Source organism: Mastigoproctus giganteus, chromosome 6 (genome assembly GCF_048544385.1).
Source record: "Mastigoproctus giganteus isolate SK-2022 chromosome 6, ASM4854438v1, whole genome shotgun sequence".
NCBI classification, from domain to species: Eukaryota; Metazoa; Arthropoda; class Arachnida; order Uropygi; family Thelyphonidae; genus Mastigoproctus; species Mastigoproctus giganteus.
The window spans coordinates 226,997,910-227,022,525 of NC_143580.1; the positions used below are offsets into that span (position 1 = coordinate 226,997,910).

The window sequence follows — 24,616 nt, forward strand, 5'->3', positions numbered from 1 at the left end:
ACAAAGTTTAGTAATACATACCTGGAAAAATTTATCACGATCAAATAAAAACCAAAATAATCTTACAAAAACCAGTTAGTGCAAACACATCATATTAGTACGCAGCAAACTCTGAATTAGCGAAAACGGCATCGTTTTAGTTAAATCTCATATTGTGAATACCTTCACAACGAGTTGCCATGATATTGCACTACTTTGAATAAGTAATGCTTCACCAAAGGAGAAGACTATTGTTACTTATTCTCAGCAGATACCACCACCCAGATGGCACCGTTTCGGGGCTATTTGTATATGTGTGGGATAATAACTCTCTACTATCCACTTGTTCCTATTAGACTTAGAAAAGCAAAAAAAGTAGAGGGAAAGTAATAGTAGGAGTGTAAGAGGAAGAGAAAAAGAAACAAAGAATGAAAGGGACAGTAACTCCTTCAACTCACACCACTCAAAAACTCCTCGAATAGGCAACGCTTCCCCATTGGGGAAGACTGCTCTTACCTATTCTTGGAAACTCCTGACATCATCAGGATCCCCCTGGTGACCGTTTCAGGTCTATCTGGCCCTTCTTCGGTGGGTGGGTACGTACCCTGGTGATGCAATGATGTCAAAACAGTTGGGAAATATAACTCCACAATATGAGAGATGCCTGATGGTGTATAAAGTGAATGCAGACTAAAACACTTTAAGGGCTTAAACCTCAGGCTGCGAGAGAATTAGACAATGTACAAGTTAGTGCAAATGCCTCATATTAGTAGGCAACAAACTCTCAATTAGTGAAAAAGGCATCGTTTTAGTTAAATCTCATATTGTGAATACCTTCACAACGAATTACCATGATATTGCACTACTAATGATGTGTTTGCTTGTACTAACTTGTATGTTGTCTAATTCTCTCGCAGCCCGAGGTTTAAGCTCTTAAAGTGTTTTAGTCTAAATTCACTTTATACACCATCAAGCATCTCTCATATTGTGAAGAGTTATACTTCCCAACTGTTTTTTCATCATTGCATTACAGGGGTGCCACACCTACACACCCACCGAAGAAAGCCAAATAGCCCCAAAACGGTGCCGTCTGGGTGGTGGTATGTGCTGAGAATAAGTAACAATAGTCTTCTCCTTTGGTGAAGCATTACTTATTCAAAGTAGTGCAATATCATGGCAACTCGCTGTGAAGGTATTCACACAATGAGATTTAACTAAAACGACTCCGTTTTCACTAATTCAGAGTTTGCAGCGTACTAATATGATGTGTTTTCACTAACTTGTACATTGTTTAATTCTCTCACAGCCTGAGGCTTAAGCCCTTAAAATGTTTTAGTCTTACAAAAATCTTAAAAGTCACAAGCTGCACACTTGAAGTCACAATTTTTTATGCTCTCAAACAAGCACAAGTTCAATAGCACAGAACCTAACACAGATTTCCCAACTAGTGAGTCAACAGTGAGGATTCACAAAAAAAGAATGGAAATGTTGAAAAATTACATCCAACATAATAGCAGGGTTTCCCCTGCACAAAAGCTCAAAAATACCATTATGCGAGGTTTGCCGCAATTCTCTAACCGTGTTAGAGTGAAACTGCGTTGTAGAAGTACATTGATATACGAGGGTTGCCTGTACTTGTTGCTTTATTATTAGTATTCTTATTATATACAATTATATGAATGTAGAATGTGCTGGACATGACCGTTCAGTTGCAAGTTTACAGATGCTAGCAAAGAAACTGAATGAATACTACAGAATATATATATATATATATATATCTTTTTTTTTTTCTTTGCTGTTTAACTTTCACTTTCTTATCCCTATCTTTTCATACCTCATGAACTATTAGAGTATTCGAGGGGGATTGAGGTACTATATCTATTCTTATACCTTTTTCCGTTCGCCTTTGTTAGCTACAGCTCACACTGTTATTTTTGCTTAGACTACCGTGACAGCATTTACTATCAACTACGCACATATGCCTAACAATAATTATAGCTCTTTCTATAATTTTAATTTAATTTAAAATTTTGGCTATCCGTCGGGCTAACAGTCATCTTGCCAGTTTCTGCTAAATTTGGGATTAATTAACAAATTTTATTACTACCATTTGGCTCTAACTTACTACAAAATTTTATACTTTTGGCTCTAACTTACTACAAATTTTATACTTTTGGCACTAACTTACTACTATTTTACGTATATTTGGACATAGTTATGCTGGACGATGACTACAGAAATGGATAGCTCGTTAATTATGGTTGATACATTGTAAGGGTTAGCCCTCGAAAAAGTCCCTTTCAATGTATCTTATTGCCATAACTAACATTTTAATGGTATTTTTATATATGTTTATAATTTATTGCTTATGTCATGGCACAGATTGATTTTTTCCAGGTCACGTTGGGTACCCACCATGGTTTATGGTTTACCTGATAAGCTAGTATATCATATTTTACCTTTAAAAAACTCTTACCATTATTAACTTAACTCATATTCATATATATATATATATATATATATATATATATATAGGCTGGCCTCGATTAACACGATTAATTCGTCCCGCGAGGACATCGCGCAAAACGGAAATGCGTTAATCGAATATAATAATCAATAGAAAAAATTATAATTGGTCCTTGACCTTTTGGAATGTCCATAAAAAAATTTTAAAAATACCTTTTAAATAACTTTTTAACTGTACACAATGTAAAGGATAATGAAAATAATTATGGAATTAAATGTTTATTGCATAAAACAGCGGTTCCCAAACTTGCGCATCGTGGAATATTTTAAATTTTCGAGGGAAACACAGCGATACTCGACATCTGCCAGACACCGTGCGAACTACTAGCTCAAGGTAGTTCACAGTTTCAGCATTTCTTATTAAGTTGTTTGGACCTAACTACTAAACAGAACTGTTAGGTATTTCTTTTGGTCTGGGTGCGCCTAGAAAAAATTACTGAGACACTCAGGGTGCCGTGAACCGGGAAAGTTTGGGAACCTCTGACATAAAATACACAATGAAGAAATGACTGTTGCGGAAATATTTGAACAGTGTTGACTTTCTCTTTTCATCAAGCAATTTCCGATAGCCGACAACAATCTTCTCTGGGCCCTGGTGAAATAAATATTGCAGAAAACCTCAAACTTTTGTTTGAGGTTCTCTGCGATACGAAAGATTTCATATAATTCTTTTACCGTTATCTCCTTCGCGGTAACATTTTCATCTGGCTCATTTAAAAATTTGAATTTTTATGCAAGTGTGCATTGACTTTATTAGCAGGAGACAAACAAGTAACAAGACTTCTTCCGATGGTTGATGGAACACACCGAGGCGGGCAGCAGGCAAACATTTGTTTATTGACCGTACGACCGTAAGCTTAACACGCAAGTCAAATCTTTTTCAACTATCGCAAAAAAAAAAGATCGCGTTAACTGGAAATTTGCAGTGTAAAGTTTTCGAAAAGTGGTATAATTTTTCAAATAGCATTAATCGAACTCGCATTATGCGAGGCCTGGCTGTGTATATATATTTTTTTATTATATATATAAAATATATATAAAATATATATATATATAAAATTTTTTATATATAAAATAATCGCCAAGGAATGTGCAGTATTTTACTAAAATTTACTGTGTGTGAAAAATAGCAAGAGAGTTATTTTTAAATAATTTTAAATTTAAAAATATAACACTGTATATCTGTAACTATATATTTAGCATTTTAAACAGAATAAAGATCGCACACTATTGTACTGTTAATTATTAAATTATGTAATTTCTGCATAAGAACCTACAGCAATATTTTAAATGTTTGGTTTTTTTTCCGAATAGTAATCAAAAAAGCAAAGCGTTTAATGTATCTTCTCTATCATATTTGCAACAAATCACAGAAAATTTACTATAGGCAATAAACATGAGTAAAAGGGGGAAAAAAGTTTTCTGAATATCATTATTACTCTAAAATTAAATAAATCCATTCCTATTAATTATTTAGATATATTTTCCAGTCAGTTGATCAAATAGCCTAAAGCTTACTCCCAAAGAACAATTCTATTTGTTTGCACTCAATCTTAGTATTAGTATTAGCCACATTGCTAAGAAAGCCAGGGGCTTTTGTTGCATTGGGCAATTAAAAAAATAAAATAACAAAACAGAAATAAAAATATATAAAAATAAAATAAATAATATAATGTATAATAAAAATAAAAACTAAATACAGTGGATCACTTATTGTGATCAATTTGGGACATGGCTTAATTGATAACAATAACAGAGGAAACAAAAATGCAGCCATTCAGCACTGCTTATTGATGCAAAGTAGAAATGTATATATAAAGAGGTGGAAGTAGACAGAAAGAAAACATTAAAATAAAGCAATGTAAATATTTTAATATTTTACATTGCTTTATTTTATATTTCATATTTATTGATGACTTTTTTCTTCAAGAAAGTCATCAATAAAAATGAAACTGTCATAATATTTATGGAAATCCATATACAAACCATTAAAAATAAATAAATAAAATATTAAAATCAAGAATTTGAAAATGATTAACCCTTCTGTAAAACAATCACATTACATATACAGTACTTTCTTTCACAGAATAACTATAGCAACAACCAAAATAACTGTATTAAGCATGTGTAGTAACTAGAAAAATGCAACATGTTGAAGTTAAAAGAACAAATTGAGATGTTACATAATCACTTCCACTGCAAAATAATGAAAAAAAACAATAACATAAACCAAAGCACTGATTGCAATAAATGTCATTTTTTCTCCTATGTTAGTATACACATGATTATAACTGCATCAGGAACATAATCCCTTCTTCACATCATTATTTTTCAGTGAAAAAGATTTCAGTTCGTGTCATTTTGACTTATGGCACCTTTTCTAGGCATGTAACTTACTTGCTTAGAAAAGATGCCATAAGTCCAAGGTCTGCTTTTATATATGCATGTGTGGTTTTGGTCTAGCAGATATAGAGAGTAATGGAGAACTCCAGACATGGAGTTCTCAGTATTTTTTATCAATTAATCAAATTTGTGAAGATATGTTTGACTACCTCTACAATACATTACTTTTATTGATGACATAAGAGTTAACTTCTTTAGGTTATTATAGCAGCCAGCCAGTGTGCAGGATTCAAACATGCAATTTTTGCATCTTTAAAAAAACACCCTACCACAGAGCTAGGACTGACTGTAAACACTTCATATATTCTGATTTGTATCATCTAATCCTTGTTCTATACCCAATAAAGTACAATAAAACTTCACAAATCCATATTCAATCCAATACATTTTGACAAGTTACATTAAAAAAAACTGAAGTTTGAAAATTACTCCACATGTCCCACACTTCAAATGCTACTGTTCTGACTGTTCTAAATTATATTTTGACCATAGGTCACTTAGTCATATCTGTAGCCATATCCTTGCATGAGTTTGGTTCACATCAGGAAGTATGCTTCCTAATGTGAACCAAACTCATGCAAGGATATATACAGGTATTTCATTCAAAAACAAATTGTAATGAATATCTCTTGGTTGCTCCAAATATGCTTCTTTTTTCTCTCTCTTTTTTTTAACTTAAGGTTAAGAATGTAGTTCCCAGGAAACTCTCCAGTGGCTGCAAACTAGCAGCCAAAAGAAAGTTTCCAGAGGTGAGGTATATGCTATAATTACCACAGTGACAAAACTGCTTTTTTTGCTACATCAGAACACAACATATGATCTATGCAATTGATCAAGCTAATGATCTATGCAATTTACTGGCAGTAATTATTAGGTTTAAAAAATAATCGAGAAAGGAAAGCCCTAATATTGCTGGATTTTTCAGGTGCTACTGTATCTCTAAATGTTGTAACTCTCCAAAACACTTCTGCATATATCAAAATGCTATCTATTTAATTGCCATCAGGTAAAAATGCTTTTTCTTGTTCTATTACACAGGAAAACTGTTCATTATTACAATCAAAAATATTTATACAAAGTAACTTATTTCTGCTTTTTCTTTATAACCTCTAGAGTAAAAGATATTACTTAAATCAAATAATAAAATTCATAAAATTAGAGAATAAGAGTTATTTTCACATTTTTCCAATAAATATATAAATTTTTCAATTCTTTCCTTTGAAAATGGAATTATGCAGATATTATGCAGGTCAAACTTAAATGCCCTAGAAAGATAATCTATTCATATTTTTACTTAAAAAAAAAAAAAAAAAAACTTTATATATTAAAATGTTACCAAAGGTTGAGAAATAAAGAACTTACTCCTGTGATTGCAAAATAAAATTTATTTCTACTAATAAGTTATGGAACCAAACTTGAACACAGACTAATTCCAGTTTACTTCAGCAGCTTAAATCAAAAGATTCCACAATAAGTTATCTGTCTCGATTATTATTATTAATAATTATCTGTCTCTATTATTATTAATATAATTTTAATTATCAGCTTTCAATGACAATGTTTAATTCCTTAAATTTATCGAAAATTTCTCTCTCAAAATTCATCTTAACTATTACCCATTTCAAACTACCCAAAGAAAACTATATAATCACAAATTCATATTGTGGCTGTTTTCTGGGTTTTATAAAAGACACCACTGTAATTATTCCACTGTAATTATTCCCAATGTGCAGTATAAAAATAGAAAACTAACAAATGAGAAAAGAAACTGAGAGGTGCGTATATACACAATGTCAGTCCTAGGTACAGGAGAGGATTAAAGCACTGCTGTTATGGCTCCCTTAACAGTGAAATTATATACGGATTTCTACATATACTGGACCCCCTGCCCCTTAAACAATAAATCTGGACACCTCATATCCACCACATCCTCCTCAAACAGCTGACCCTTGTATATACTTAGATGAGTATAGCCACAAACTTAAAGGACTATATTAGCATCAGTAGAGGCATATGATGCAAGAAAGCAAGCTTATCAGCATCAGCCAAAAAAAAAAAAAAAAATAAATAAATAATTAAATAGATAAGTACAGTAGACTCTCGATTTTCCAGGATAGATGTTAAAAAATAAAACCCGGATAATCGATTTCACGGTTAATCAAAAATACAGAAGTCATCGACATACATAATAGTAACGTAAGACGTAACTTCTTACTTCGTTGAGTTTTACGTAACTCAGGAATGACTAGTAGCATATCGCTACTATATTATTATTGACAAATATGAATTCAGAGCGATACTTGTTAATGTTTGACCATTTTCATACATTCTTATTAGTTTAATTTTCTGATCCAAATCGATCGCTTTCCTTTTCTTGGTAGATTTATTAGTACCACTGTAATTATTCCCTTAGTCGGCACCATGATAACGGTCAAAATGAAATTTTCTGTAAAGAACTTCACAGGGTTAAGGCGAAAATTCATTATCACCCCGCACGAGCTCACATTTTACTAAAGCACATTTCTGGAGGTCACTGCCATAAAACAAAAACAATTTGCACTTCCCGGGCTTCTTTGTTCGTGCATCTAATTATAAATGGGTATTAAACTCTATCTTATTGTATTTGCATTAATACCTATAGCTTCAATTATGTGGGTTATTATGTTGAAGTGTGCATTCCCTTCACAAGAAATCTTCAGTCTCATAAAAAAAAACCATAAATAAATGGTAAGGATCTTCTCTTCTTTCCTATTTTTTTTGCTTGTTACTCTGTATCTCACTTGTGCATTGTGCAATTTGTGTGTGCCATGATCATCGTTATTGATTACTTATTATTATTTTTTGTTTTAAATTTTAAAATCCTAAAAAAAAAAAAAATTTGAGTGGATCAAATTTACGCAACTACGGATTTACGTAAATCCGTAGTTGCGTAAGTCGGGGACTTACTGTATCGAAAAATGTTCAGCAACCTACGTAAAAAATATGGCGATACATAAAAAACTTACCACGTACTACTCGCGTGTCCAATACGATGCTTCCCTTTATTTTTTGCAATGTCGATTTTAAATCTAATAGCTTCCCTTTGTTGTGTATGGTTTGGTCACCAACATTATAATGGTTCATTAGAGATTTAACGGATGTATCGTTTTCAAACTTTTGAATAATTTCAAGTCTTTGTTTAATTGAAAGCGCAAACTATTTTGCATTTATCCATCATTTTCGCGATTTCTAAACAAAAAAAAAATATATATATATTTACTATAAAAAAAATTTTCGACATCCCTGACATAAATAACGAAACAAAATTTGTCTTTTTGCGGTGCAACGGAACACAACAATCGACGCGATACACTAAAACAAACTAAACTTTTTTTTTTTTTTTTAGCTGCAGGTTCTAGTTATTACTTGAATTTTATGATATTTGGTTGACTTTTTTGGTTTTTTTTTGTTTTAAATTTGGAGCCTTGAAGTGTCCTGGTTAATCCGCTTCCCGGTTAATCCCATCCTGGTAAATCGAGAGTCTGCTATAATAAAAAAAAACCTTCCCATTTCACCCATCCATTCGCTCTGGCTTTATACACCTCAATCAGATCACCTTGTAGGTGCAGGGGAAGAGTCCTACTTTTAGATTAAACTGGTTGCTTGTGATTTCCTGAGGGCTATCACAGGTTTCTGAGGATCAGGAATTCCATTACTGGCTGGAGGGATTCTATTTTTATTTTTATTTGAGAAAGTACCCCAATTTGTGAAAATGTATACTTAGTTTTGATATATCTGTATATATACCTTTACTGCGATTGATATTATTGTCAAATGAAATAACACAGGCCAAACAAATTTAAACTTGTTTGGCCTGTGGCAAATTTCTCCACTTGTTCTCAAAACCTGTGCTCCTGAACTTACTCCTATTCTTTGCCACCTTATTCCAAAGGTGTTTTGCCTTCTGCTTGGAAATTTGCTCATATCCAGCCAGTTCCTTAAAAGGGTGACAAATCCCTCCCATCCAATTATCGTCCCATTGCAATTACTTCTACTCTTTCTAAAGTAACGGAGAAATCAATTAACCGCCAACTCTTAAACTACCTAGAAACCTTCCGTCTGATCAATGATTCAGTATGGATTCCATCAATGTCGATCCACCGGTGATATTCTGGCTAATGTACCCAAACTTGGTGATTTATTGGCCAATTCTGGCCAATAAATCACCAAGTTTGGCGATTTATTGTTATTTGGTTTTTAGGAGCATTAGCAACTAAAGCCATATTGCTCCGGGGATATGCGTGGTCATTCCCTGACCTTTCCACATCCTCCATATTTGGTGGACCCGGGATCGAACCTCGGTCTAATCAAGAAGCATGTGCTACGGACTACTGCTCCTGCCCACCTGGCTATGGAGGCGCCAAAGTTTGGTGAAACTCAAGCAGTTGCTCTTGAGATTTCAAAGGCTTTTGATCATGTTTGGCATAAAGGTCTTCTAAACAAACTTCGATCTTATGGTTTGCCAACTGTTTTTTGTAATTGGTTATTCAGTTTTCTCTCTGATCACTCACTCAGGGTGATGGTAGATGGCTCTCTGTCTTTTAACTTCTCCACTAATGCCGGTGTTCCCCAAGGTTCAGTTCTTTCCCCCACTCTTTTCCTCTTGTATATTAATGACCTTCCATTGACTGGAAATCCTATCCATAGTTTTGCCGATGACAGCACATTGCATTCCACTTTCCATTTTGAGAAACCTTGTCCTGCTCAATCAGCTTCAACTTCTCGAAAATCTGCTACCAATTCCTTAAATGCCGATCTTCAGGTAATTCTACAGTGAGGCAAAGACAACTTAGTTGATTTCAACCCTTCTAAAACTCAGTCTTGTCTTATATCTCGCAAAAAGGATTCTTCTGCTCCTATGCTTATATTTAGTGACACTCCGATTTCTAGGCAAAATGATATATCTCTTTTGGGGATTACCCTGACTTCTAATCTCTCTTGGCACAAGCACATTACAAATATTGCTTCCTCTGCATCAAAAAAACTTGGTTTTCTCTTTCGCTCTCGGCATTACTTTTCTTCCAAAACAGCTATTCACTCTGTACAAATTGCAAATCCGCCCTACCATGGAATATTGTTCCATCTGGGGCGGTGCCCCTAAAACCTCTCTTAGGCTTCTAGATTCCATTCAGAAGAGGGCAGTTAGGTTAATTAATGATTCATCTCTAACAGAGTCTCTCCACTCGCTGTCTCATAGACGTACTGTTTCTGCTGCATGCCTCTTCTACAGATACTTCCATGGGCACTGTTCTTCTGAATTCGCTTCTATAATTCCCGCTCTCTCTTTCCAAACAGTCCGAACACATGCCACCACCAGCCAACATCCATTTACTGTCCAACTTCAAACTCACAGAACCAACTTTTCATCTTCCTTGTTTATTCATTCAACTGCCGTTCTCTGGAACAACCTTCCCTATGTATTTCCTGAAAATTACAGTCTACAGAAGTTCATGTCTAATGTCAACAAACATCTTCTTTGGTCTTCTCAACCTCCAACCCAAGCATGGTACTAAGTACTATAAGTTCTAATACCTCTCGTGTTTGGGGTTTTCATAAAAAAAAAAAAAGATACATGGAACCCAAGATTTATTTTGATTTCCTATTTCCAACCAAATACAGATCACAAGCTTTCTTGATCACAGAATAAATTTTTCTTTTGTGCTATTTAATTACATACTTGCCATAAACAACAAACTATTGAGTTTATTAACACACTGACGCCACATTTCAGTTCTCACACAATAAATATTTCATTCACACACACTGAATTATACAAACACACAGAAACAACTGAACTCAATTTGTATATTTAATAAAAATCATTAATTTTACATGTAGAATCTAACATAGAACTGTCCACTTTGTGGCTTAGCACTGTTTATATTATAACTTAACCCAAATGTTCAGAACATTTCACATGTCATGACCTGCCACATGGTAATAAATTTTACCAGAGTCATTCATGACTTAATAATTTAAGGTAAATAGGTGATGCCAGTAAACATGGGTTGCCTTCAGAAAGAAAATGAAAATTTCAAATGCAGTTGTCATTATTTCCTGCTATCACAAAGTACAGCTTAATATGAAATTTTCAAAAATATGACTGAATATGAATATTTTGAAATCAATTTTGTAATCAGGGAGAAAAAATGCCATAAAAATGTCTTATTTTACTAGGAAAAACTTTTAGGAAAATATTTCTGCATAACAAGCCGTTAAAGAATTTCACCAGGATAAAATATTTTTCTCGCTTAATCAGAAAAACAAACTATTTTTTCTTTTTCATCATCCTAATTTCTAAAAGAGTTTTACAAGTGCCCACCAATCAAAATCAACAATTATCTAAATAAAATTTAATTCTAACCTTTCCCAAATGTAAATGAGAATGCTAAATTAAACTTCATTTGTGAGAAAGGGGAAAAAGTGAATTTTACAAGAAATATGCTGAAGAAAGAAAATTTTTAAATCTAGAAATTTTGCTGCCAATATAGTATCTCCTGGTAATACTTTCAAGTGAGAGTTTTCCTAATAAAAATATTGTAGATAAATTAATTCAATAAAAGTCAGGTTTTTACTTTCTTCATATGACCCCTCAAAATTTTTTTGTTTCCTGATGATTTGAGTTGCCTAGGCCTGGTTTAAATAATGGGACTAGAATTACAACATAATATTATTCAGGAAAAATAGCTTTTCTTTATAATTTTGAACTCTTGTGAAAAAAAATGTAAATACAGTAAACCCCCGCTATTCGCGGTATCTGTATTCGCGATTGCCGATTTAATATAAAATGAAACCTAAAAAATGTGAATTTTAGCCGTGAATATTTTCCCCCATAAAAAAAATATGGGTGTGGCTAAAATTATCTTTCCCGGTCAAAACAGCACTCAGTGGGTGGGGGGAGAGGGGTGACAAAATCGCGAGCGTGAATGTTTCTCGCTAATCCTTGTTCAGTATGTGTTATGCGATTGTTATGGAAGGTTTCGTCGTTTGCTTTTAATTTATATGCTTATAAATTGAATAAATTTATCAATTTATAAATTGATATGTTTACAAAAGTGATAAATCTACCGTTTTGCAGTGTAAAACAGACTTTTTCGAGTGTGTTAACGGAAGAAAGTGACTTTATTGTGGACAAGTTCTTTCTAACCCCTACAAAAATATGACTACGAATAACAAGAGAAATGTGAAAATATCAAAGAAGGTGATGACATTAGCGAATAAAATTGAGTTATTAGATAAAATTTCTAATGGTGAAAGTGTCTCCTCAGTGGCAAAACATTATAAAATCAATGAGTCAACGGTACGATCAATCAAGAAATCGGAAGAAAAAATCCGCCGTAGTGTCCGTGAAAACGCGCTAATTGCTTCAAAAATTTGCTCTGTAACTCGTGATGTTAAATTTAAAAAAATGGAAAACAATAAAAATACAAAATCTGTGGATAGAAGACCGAACTCAAAATAAAATTCCGTTAAATTCACTCATCATTCGTGAAAACGCAAAACTCCTTATCAACGCTTTAGCGAAACTGGTGATATCACTGGTGGGATAGGTTTTTTAGCTAGCAAAGACGCTGGTTTGAAAGATTTGTTTGAAATTTCTAATAAATATTACATTTAATATTAAATTGTTTCTTATTTTCATTTCGATGCCATATGCTTGCATTTCACTATGTACTGTCTATGTACATAGTCATATTATGAAGGTACATATAATACATACATAGACAAAATTTTAGACTAGTTTTTCTTATATATTTCATACTTTGGAACGGAACCCCTTTATTACTATGGGAGCCATAACTCAGTATTCGCGTTTTCGGTATTCGCGGCATTTCTCAGGAACGTAACCCCCGCTATTCGCGGGGGTTTACTGTATTAATTTTTGTGGGAACTAAAACATGACTAGTAATGTAGTCAACATTTATAATAACTGCTAGGCTAAGTTTAGAATTTGTACCGAGGCATAACACCAAGAAGTCTCAATATATTTTGTCTGTAAATTTTCTGATTTATTGTATGAAAATCCAGAGTTGATGTGAAAGGAAGACATGCAACCCTTGCTCAAGATCAACTAATACAGAATACAGCATAGAATAAAGCCCACAGCAGGTAGTAATTCCCAACTTCTGTCACCCTTGAGAACTGAACCCATGCCTTTTCTACCTGGTGCAAGACAGAGAGGAAACTATTCACTGTGTTATCTAAATGGGCTAGTATAACTGTAATAAAGAAAAAAGGCATGTATATGCATTGATACATATTATTATTATTAGCTATACGGTGCAAGGAAGCCTGAGGCTTATGCTGCACCAGCCAAAAAAAAAAAAAAATTTCCCGAGTTACCCAGAGAGAGAGAGAGAGAGAGAGAGAAGAATGATGATATCCAGCTCAGGACCCTGGGTGTGCCAAGCCCATACTCACCAGATGTGAGCCCCTATACACACACAAGCTGATACTATCTTTAATCAGTTTTGCTCTCTTCAGTTCAAAATCATCCTAAAGTTGCCAAAAATAATAGGATTTAGCCCACTTTAGGATTTTTTTTTTTTTTTTGTTTTTAATACGACAAGCTAGTTTGTAACAGAATTAACCTTTTGTAATCTGATGTGAGCACTGCAACATCATAAAATTCCACTTCCAGTTCAATGTCGAAGCCACTTTTTCCAATCGACATTTCTGATTGCAGAATTTGTTTTTCTGCTGTACTACCACCAATTTGCATTTTATATAAACAAGCTGAAAAGCTAAATTGATGTTTATATTTGAAATTATATATCTTTTTATATTTGATGTTTATATCTGAAAAGCTAAATTGATATTTATATTTGATTGTTAACAACAGTGACATTTATTTTTTTTTTGTTTTTTGGAATCCTCTTTCAATCGGATGTCGTGGCACCATGAACATTGCCGTTTCCAATTATGAAATCTGCTTTCCTTCTGTACTAGCTTAATTAATGTTTATAATTCATATATATAGCAGCCAATGTTATTGGGGTTTTTTTTTTTGCCGTCTTCAAATCCAATGTTGAAACTGGCCTGACTGTTGGCATTTTCAATTATAAAATTTGTTTTCCCACCATACTGGCATCCATTTATATTTCATATAAGCGATCTGAAAAACTAAGTCGATGTTTACTAATGTTTATATTCAATTTCTAATGACAAGTAGTGTTGTTTTTCTCAGTATAGAAGTCACAAAGTAACTCATACTCCACATTACAGTGAAGTATTTAGACCTACTATCAAGATCTGGTAAAGGCCTTTCTGATAGTGATATTGTGAACCTGTTAGACCTTTCTGAAGAAATTGGAGAAGAAAAAAAGCAAACGCCACATGGAACAGTTGGAAACTATCTTATTTGTAAAAATAAGACTGAGTTTTGGTTTCACTAAATGAACTAAAAGAAATTTTTGAAGCCATTATCAACATGGCACTAAATGAGAAAAAAAAAAAAAAAAAAACTGATATAAAGAAATATTGGTCTGAAGAATGGACAGACAGAATTCAATTTTTCAAGAATAGCAAGGAAAGATATCTGCAGATGTTCTGAATAGTGCATCTGCCACCTTAAATTTTCAATGATCTGGATGGAAAGTTTTGTGATTTTTTTCTTCCAGGAAGAAATATTGCATTAAAGCTTTTAAAATGTTTTGTCATGCTGTTTTATATATTAGCTTATGTAAAATGTGTGTACATAAGAATAGCTCATGATTACCTCATGCATATATCAGTTCATGTCAATGTAATTATTTATTTTTTGAACATCACATTTCACTTAGTCATTTTTATGACTGTTAGAGCTGGACTGCATAAGGAACACAATGAAAATAATGGTAGACTGCAAAGGGTTAATCTATTGTAACTATTTTGTGGTTTAAATGCTTCCTAATTTCAATAGTTTTAGAGCAATACAACAACATTTCCCCAACCCTATAGTTACTGACTAGTTTTTCTCTATTTACTGACCATGTGCACAAGACAGTGGAAGAGATTACTAAAAGATAAATCTATATTTATCAATATTAGATTTTGCTCATTATAGCAAATATACATACCATGCCATGTTACTTCTGCTGTTTCATCTCTCTCCCTTCCAAATGTCAGCCAGGCATGGTCCTCAGAAAGAGCTAGATGTACGTCACTAAAACCCAAAATCTGACAAGCAGCTACTACTGCAAATGCAACACCAAAACAGTCCAATTTATTACCTAGAAGAGAAATAAACAATAAGAAACTAAAACAGTATCATTACACAAAAGTTTTGCCATTTATAAATACATTGCAACAGTTGCTGAGAAAAATGGTTCTAACCTCATTTATATACCAAATTTCATTCAAATCTTACCCTGTTCTAATACAGTACTCCGCAAATTCTCAATGCTTACATTTCCCTCATTTATTCTGCCATTTGAAATGGAGAGGAAAATGCTAATTTCTAATTAGAAAAATCATGGATATGAGGTTTTTCAAGAAAATTCAAGAAGTAATGTACACTATTATAATTAGTATTAATATTGGTAGTGGCAAATGATGCAAGAAAGCAGGTTTATGCAGCATCACCCAAAAAAAAAACCCTACCTACCCCATCTATCAATTTCAATAATAATTTGTCTAATTCTTCCTTAAAATTTTTTAAACTACCTACTTTCACAATACCACACTGAAGTTTGTGTCATACATCAATTATTCTCTGGCTGGAAGCAAATTTCTGCCTGTGTCCATCCTTTTTCAATTTACGTTCCCTCAAGTGTTGTCCAAGAAAGAGTAAGGATGACATCAGCATTTAGCCTACTCAATCTATTTAAAGCCTTAAACTTTCAAGTCTCCTCACAAATGGCTAGTTTTCAAATGCTGCAATTTGCAGAACCAAAGTCTTTTGTGGCTGGAGTACACATTTATATTCTTGAGCAATGCTGTAGTCGTAAAAGCAGAAAGTATACTCTATGAAAGTTTTTAATGAATGTTATAATGTTAAATATTTTAATAATATTTGGTTTTTCAAGTTTTTCAAAAACCAAAGGCTGCACTATTCATCTAAAAAAATCCAGAGAATATACGCCGATACCCTCCACTACAGCCCTGTTTTTGAGTACTCTGGTTGCTCTTTTCTACACCCATTCCAAGAAATCCACATCTTTCTTAAAACAAAGCTTCCAGACCTGTACACAGTACTCAAGATGTAGCCTAACCATTGCCTTATACAATAGGTTAATCACTCCATGTCCTTACTGGCAAAATTCTTTTATATCATTGACAGAACCCCATGAGCTGTCCTAGTGGCATGTCTACACTGCTCAGAGAACTTCATGTCAGACTGTACAACAACGCCTAGGTCTTTTCAGTTCTCCACCACCTTGAGCGTGATACCATCTAATTGATATGTTTTCTGAGATTATTGCTGTCCATATACAGTACTTCACATTTACCAATGTTAAACCTCAACTGTCACTTCTCACTCCATCTGCCTAATTTTTTTTGATCTTGTTGCAGTAGCATACCCTGATTACTGTCATGAAGTATCCTGCCAACTTTTGTATCATCTTCATTAATATTGTTAATAAATATTGAAAACAGGTAAGACACCCAGGAGTAAACCTTGAGGGACTTGTATAACATTAATCCAAGAAGAGCAGTGCCCATTTACAATAATCTCTTCTATTATAATGATAAATATTATAATTATAATATTTGTTAATAATCTTTAAAATACTCTCCAATAAAAGAGTGCTTCAGTGGGGAAGAAGGGTGCAAAGTGTGAATAGGCACAGGGCAATGACCACTTTTCTAGATCTGAAGCTAACCTGTTGAAATTTGTGTGATACAGCACATTTGCAGAGGGTTACAAATTTTAAAATTAAAACTATAAATTTTACTTAAATTCCAGAAACTACTAGTAACGTTTAACATCTCATTATAATTAGTTATTTAAGAAAGAATCACTACACAGTTCTCAGTCCAAGGTACACTGCAAAGAGTGAAGTGGATAGAGGAGTTTAGGACTGTAAGTTGAATGCTCGAATCTTACTGGGTGACTGCCAGCTGTCTTACAATGTGTTCCGATATTCTGAGACCCTTGACATTGTTAAGTGTCATTGCTGGTGGGGTGGCTTGCCTGTGTTGGACTACTGACTGCTGCTGTAGCCCTTTGCCTCACCTCTACATATGCCTCACCTTCCCTACTAGGCTGGTTGTCACTACAGTTCTTCACTGTCCTTATAGATGGTTCTAATCAATCTAACTCCTTGTGGATATGGGTGTAATCATGTAGTGAGAGTATCAAGTCTTGCTTCGTACTTGACACTGATAGGAAAAGTGTCAAAATTATGCCACTCAATGAACACATTATGAAGGCCAGGAGGAGGATACAAAAGATACAAAAATACTGTAGTAAACCAATTAAGTTTGCTATATTATGTATGAAATTATGAAAATATTTTATTTATCAAAAACTTACTAATTAAACGGATACATTAAATATTAATTTGCAAAAGCCTGCCAAAGAAAACAAGCAAATCTAAGCCTCATCCATGAAGAAATACGAAAATTTATAATATGCTCTTTGGTAGATATCCTAAATATGTCACCCATAGGTCAAACTGGCTGATCTGTAGTCATTTCTCTCATCCTTAGCTCCTACATTGTGGTGGGCAAGGTGTTCACTCATCTCCAAGCCAAGAGGATTACCTATGTGCCCACTAATTACTTCACAATTAATCCTAATGGATCAATAAGTTACCTATTCAGCTTACTAGCCATATTAGCTGCATAATCTATGATTGTACCACTTCAATTGCACGAAAGTCCTATCCAGTTTACTCCTGGGTCAAATCCATTGTGGAAAATTTATCAATGAGTCAAATCTATTGTGAAAAATTTTTTTTAATAAGATTCAATTAGAGTTTAAAAAGAAATATATTATCATTATCATGAATCATAGTCATGACTATTTAAACCTGTAGGGACAGTCCTGCACACCTCAGGAATTGAACATGGGGTATACAGTTCTCACATCTTTTATAAGGCCTTATGGCAATAAATCACTCCCCTATATAAGAGTAAATCTTAGCACATGGAGTGCTATAATCCATCTCCATAAAGCATCCTCAATCAGAAACAGATCTAGATACCTGGCAGGTCACTGCATCTGAAGAATATCCTCACTGAAAGAATTCACCAACCAGCTGAGCCCTATGTGTAAGAGCATTATCATCTACAAAAATGAATTCAGGGCCAGGCACCTCTACAAAAGCATCACACAGGGTTCAAGGATCTAGCCCCTATACTTCTGAGTAGTCACAGTGCCTCCTTCAATACAGCTGTTCATCATGATGCCTGTATAGACAATCATAATAATGTCATAATACTGACTGCTTTCCCTGATTTCAGATGAATGGAGGCATATTCTGCATTCTTTCCAGATAAGAACATGCCAGGAATTGGTTTCAAATATGAATCTCAACTCACCTGTAAAGAGAACATTAGCACATTGGTCTTGGCTCCAGATACAATATTATCTTCACCAAGTCATAACAGTAGATCTGTGGTAGGAGGTTAAAAGAGCACAACCTATGGGTCACCTTGAATAAAGTATAATTTTCTGAAGTCAATATCCTTATGTTATTGCTGTAAGCTCATAATTACAGCATTTCATCTTTCTGAAATTCTACAAAAAGAGAAAAACCTAATCAACTGCATTCTGTGCTACACAAATTAAATCAGAAATAAGTGAAGCTAATGTATATTCTTTTATAGCCTGCCTAATTTACATGATCCACAGCTTAAAATTTTATTCTGATGTCATGTTTGAATTTATTGAGTTAAATAAGTCAGAACATTAAATGTCACATAAAAATGTATGCATTTCATTTTAAAAAAATATAAATATAACTGCTATTTTGCTTTGTGAGTAGTATTTTATGTGAATATTTTTGTAAGCCCAAGTCAGTGAAATTTCATTGGTTGTTTTGGTGAAATTTCATTGGTTGCAGAATATTGTGTAGCTTTCTACATGTGATCATGATATCATTTATTATATCTATACAATAAAAATATAAAATCCATGGACTGATTTGTATGTTGTACATGATGTAAACCCAGAATAATTCACAGGCAGAAAACCCAATTCCTGCCTGATATTAGTTAATTACTGTCCTAAATGAAGAGTCCTTTAAGAAATCCTCCAGTTCCAATAGTATTCAAATAAGACCTCTCCAAATGAACAGCAGAAAACCAAACTATACTCATGAAGTGCAAAAATCAGAATCATTTCAATGCTTTAATATAATAATGAAATTAACTTTTTAAAAATTGAGGGAGACATTTTACCAATAAGTTAAATAAATTTTTCGGTTTAAACCGTTTTAAAAGTACATGAACCCCTGCTAGTTACACCTGAACAACAAAATCTTTTAGGATATTTTTAAAATCATCTGAAAAACTATTTTTTTGGGCTGAATGAGTTATGATCTCTTAGGTGGATGTATGTATCCATCTAAGAGACATGGTTGGCTAATATTTTTAAATAATTAAGTAATTTTTATTAAAATTAATTAATTTGATTGAACAATTTTAAGTAAAGGTAACACGATTATATTTAAATGCAGAAATTAAAATAATTTTAAGCCTGTACTCATTTGTGTATTCAATTTGAATTGGGGATACTTTCTTCAAGTGATTAAGGCAGACTTTCACTCCCCCCCCCCCCCCCACTAGGTTTGGCCTTATGCTCAAATTATTATTATTAGCTACATGGTGCAAGGAAGCTTGAGGCTTATGCTACATCAGCCAAAATAAAAAAATTCCCGAGTTAATCTGAGAGAGAGTCAAAAGTAGAAGGGAATCACCAAGAAAGAGAAGAATGATGATATCCAGCTCAGGACCCTGGGTGTGCCAAGCCCATACTCACCAGATGTGAGACCCAACTCTATCTAAATTACTAACACCATTTTAGTATTTGCCTAATTTATCATTTAATAAAATAAAATAATAAATATCATCACCAAAAAATAGAATTCTGCTTTTTATTTAAAAGTCTGGCACAGCTGTTTCAGAAACTTAATCTGTCAAAAGATGATGGATATCTATTAGCAATTTATTTTTGACAACTGATGGATAATGTATGACGTAGGCAAGAAAAACTTCTAATTAAATGCACAACTTTTATAGGTACACTTAACCCCCAATAATGGACTGCATTTGCCTTACACAGCAAGGTCAGTAAAGATTGTGAGGTTATTTCAGTACAGGCATTGAAATAATTTGAAATTGGAGTTATCGGGGATTAAGGGCTGTTATAGGTTTAACTGGAGTTTTTCTTCCATACACCACTTGACTGCTCAATACACGTGAGGCATTATCCACCAGTTGGCATTTAGTTTTTTTTTTTTTTTACGCTAACAAATGACATGTCATGTGACCAGTCTTGAAATAGCTGCCATGACAGTGTCTTTTTAAATAAATAACAGATCTGCCTTTTTTGATAATGCTATTTATATCAAAACTATATTAGCAATTTAGGCTGACTCGTGGATGATAGTGTCATCTCTAATATGGGCATAAGTCCATGCCTTGCATGAAGTCCAAAAGTTTGTCTCTCTTGTGGAGGAACCAGTGACCCCAATACACAAAATGGCTTACGATCTACAAAAAACTAAATTTGTTTTTTTGAAGATTGTAAACAGATAATGGAATCCCAAAGTCAATTCCATCAAGCCAAATATAAAATATATTTGTATATCAAATAGATATACAAATTTATATAAATATCAACTTTTATATCTAGTAGAATTACATCACTGTGAATTTTAGTATAACTCCAGAATGATATTCGCTTTCAATCTTCATCATGTTATTGTTTAACTGAAAATAATTTAGCCATAACAAAATTTATTATGGCAACCATATACATCAAAAAACCCTGACAGTATGGTGACTTTACACAGATTTGGTTTCCTCCTTTTTTTGCCTGTTTGCTACCAAGTAATTTGGCTGCATAGTTAGTTGGAATATATATTTTTTTTTGGATAACAAGACTTGTTTTTAATGTTGTTTTTTGAACTTCTTACACAATAAAATGTCTGCATATAGGGGGAATCCTGCAGACCACAATTAAATGTCAGAATTAAGAATACATTTTTAGTGTTTTCCATTTTAAACTATTTTTTGCCTTTCTTTTTTTTCTCCCAAAAAACTGATTGGTGAAATAACCAGTTGAAGTAAGTAGTTGTTTTTACCCATCCACTAATGTCCATAAATTTTTACCTTGGTTTTGAAGATTGTCCTTGATCTGAATCAGTAATCCATGTACATCTGAATCCAGATGTATAATGCAACAATGAAAAATTAATGACCACTGTAGATCTAATATAAAATGATAAAATTCATAGAACTTTATTTTTGCAAATATTTCACACCAGAAATGACGAATTGATTCACTACAAATAGAGCTGCGCCTCCGTAGCCAGGTGGAAAGGAGCAGCAGTGCGTAGCACACGCTTCTTGATGAGACTGGGGTTCGAGCCCGTCTCCACCAAATACAGAGGATGCGGAAAGGTCAGGGAATGACCACCGCATATCCCAGAGCAATATGGCCCTAGTTGCTAATGCTCCTAAAAACCAAATAACAAACAATAACAACAACAACAAACAAATAGAGCTACATCTCATCTCATCTCAATAAAGTAAAAAATTGAGGATATGAACTTCACAAAGGAAAGGAGGGGGAACAAGATGCAAGTCAAGCAGCAGCATGCAATTTTTTCATATGGAGGCAAATAACTTTGGATGTCTGCACATTTTTTTTTATGATCAACATAAAGATCACCCCTAAAACTATCAGAAATTTGAATAAATGGCCAGAAATGCAGCACCATAACAATAATACAATATCACACCATAACAATATTGGACTGCTTTGAATTGATACCAAGGAAACTCACACTGAGATATCACTGCTTTGCTTCTCTAAACACAAGTGTTCTAACGGCAGTCTGTTTGCAAAGTAAAAAACCCAAAAAAAATTAAATCCTACACTCTGTCCAGTGACAGAATCACAAACAATAGCAGTCCTGAATATATATATAGGAACTAAATTGGCCTTTTTTTTTTTCTTTTTTTTTTTTTTTTGGAGAATGGCACACCAGGAAATATCTCTCACAGTAGTCCAACACTCACCACCACCACCACCTAGCATAAGGCCAATAAATAAAAAGATCTCAATAAATTTTCATCCCTGAAATTCAAACTTAGGCCTTTTGAATTGAATATCAAGTGTAAAGTCATTAATCTTCCAAGGAGGCTCACAAGATTGTTATAACTAAACACATTCATGAATGCTTCTTGATCAAAAGCCTAAATACACTTTCTATATATTCAAATTGAATATCATATTCAAAGTTTCTGATATTCCTATTATGTCAACATTTACTCATAATCAAGAATTCATCACATTTGTTTCCTATACTTCTGATACTAGCAGTTTATTTGTTTACGATAATGCATATGCATTGTAAACATACAATGTTAATATAGTTAGGGAAAGCTGTTATGTGGTTGTTTTCCGTTAAGATTATTACTAAATATAATACCGCTCTTATACCACATGAAATGAATAATATAGTTTATTAAGCTAATCGCCTAAACTATACATTAAGGTAATGTTTCAGATATCTTACTGATACCCATCATCAGACCGTGCTGTTGGGGGAACAAAAATAGAAAGGGTTACAAATTTGAATACAATTACAATTTGCAAATAAACAATTCTAAGTTCAGATTATTGTTAAAATAGAGCCAGAAATTAAATTAGGTAAATACAAAGAGATTAAATTCTTACCTGCTGACAGACTCCTCTTGCCAATGCTCCCAGAAACTTGATGTGCATATGGTCAGAGGCCTGCCAGCAGTTAATTTATGTGAGGGATTAATTCCAATAGCCAATAGAATTGTGCCAGGATTTTTATAATCAAAGGTAAAAGAAATCACGTTCTGTTATTTTTGTCAACGTCATTCAATTGTAAGCATGTGGTTAATTACTTCGTACGAATCCCGACATTCTACAAGAAAATATCGAAACCAGAGTAGGAGAGCAAAGGTCACCTCAGAAGTCCACTACACACAAGAACCGTGGATCAAGGATAAAAATCCTAGCACAATTCTATTGGCTATTGGAATTAATCCCTCACCTATAAATTAAATGCTGGTAGGCCTCTTGCCTGTATGAACATTAGGTTTCTGGGCACATCAGCAAGAGGAGTCTGTCAAAAGGTAAGAATTTAATCTTTGTATTAATCTGGCCCTATTTTAACAATAATCCAAACTTAGAATTGTTTATTTACAAATTGTAATTATCATAATATTGGTAATTGTATTCAAATTTTCTATTTTTGTTCCCCAACTGCATGGTCTGATGATGGGTATCATCAGATACCTGAAACGTTACTTTAATGTATAGGCGAATAGCTTAACTATATTATTAATTTCACACGGTCTAAGAGTGGTATTATAATGTTTTCAAAATATATTTACTTTTGTGTGTGTACATATATATAACACTACGACCCAGTAATGCACAAGGTACAATACTGTTCATTCAACCGGCATATTAGCAATACTCAAAAGTAAAAGAAATCACCCTCAGTTATTATTTTTGTCGACGTCATTGAATTGTGCGGTAAGCACGTGGTTAATTACTTCGTACGAACCCCGACATTCTACAAGAAAATATCGAAATTCGAGTCAACGGAGAGCAATCCATCGTTCAATATGCATCTCTTTTTTTTTTTTTTTTTATTTTTGTTTCACACTTGGAAGACATGGGAAAGCAAAATACTTCTTTGGTTTTAACAGGAAGCCTATATATAGTATATCTTAAGGGATGTGTCAAAACAAGTAACACGTGACTGTAATAGTGATTTGCCGTTGCAGGGTTCAATCAGCGGTTAGAGATGCGATCTGCCCGGTGCAACAACAGCAACTATGGCGACAGATGGCAAGGGTAGCGCTTACCTGTCAAATAGCTGTACAGCGACTGCAAATGTGCCCGGTCCTTATAGTAGCTGCGCGTCAGAGATCCCCAGATGACGTCGGATACTTTCTTCACAAGCTCCCGCGTGGCAAAGCGACTACCGCGGAACTTGCTCAGATCTACTGAGCCCTTGATCTGACTCTTGAACTTGCCGTAGAGCGCCTCGACCGTGGCCAACTGAACGACGGGAAAAATTGGTTCAAGGGCGCTTTCAACTTCGGCGTTTGGTGACAGAATCCTATTGCATGTCAGTAAATTTTCAATACATCCAGCAACAATAGAGAGAAAAGCTAAATTTGGCTCATCATTACTGTCCAGCTGAGATCTAAATAACGCAACTACTGCCTCAATGTTTTGAAGAGGAAAGTGACGTTTAACACTTTCCCCGAACCCCGCCATCTTGTTACTGGGATTTTCATTTGCGCAGAAACCTACGTCGCTAAAGCAGTGATTCCATGTAATAAACTCCAGGTGGCATGAATTTCAAAACAGAAATTTATATTTAAAAATAATTTTTAAAAAATGTTTATTCTGATGTTGGAAAAAATCTAAAATATACCAATTTGAAATTAAATATTTATTGCTTTGAAATGAGATTATTTTATTAGAAGTTTATTTATTCTTTATTCGTAAATTTTGCAA

General features: G+C 33.7%; 1 protein-coding gene across 1 annotated transcript in view; it reads right to left on the reverse strand.

The window, feature by feature from the left end:
- Window positions 1-24,373, reverse strand: part of Mnn1 (menin 1) — a 115,639-nt gene extending 91,266 nt beyond the window's left edge. Inside the window, exons 1-2 of the mRNA XM_090375735.1 lie at window positions 23,956-24,373; window positions 15,006-15,158 (exon numbers count right to left, since the gene is read on the reverse strand). Of these exons, the coding sequence (XP_090231861.1) occupies window positions 15,006-15,158; window positions 23,956-24,373 (571 nt within the window). The remainder of the gene's footprint in view (window positions 1-15,005; window positions 15,159-23,955) is intronic.
- Window positions 24,374-24,616: the final 243 nt, after the last annotated feature.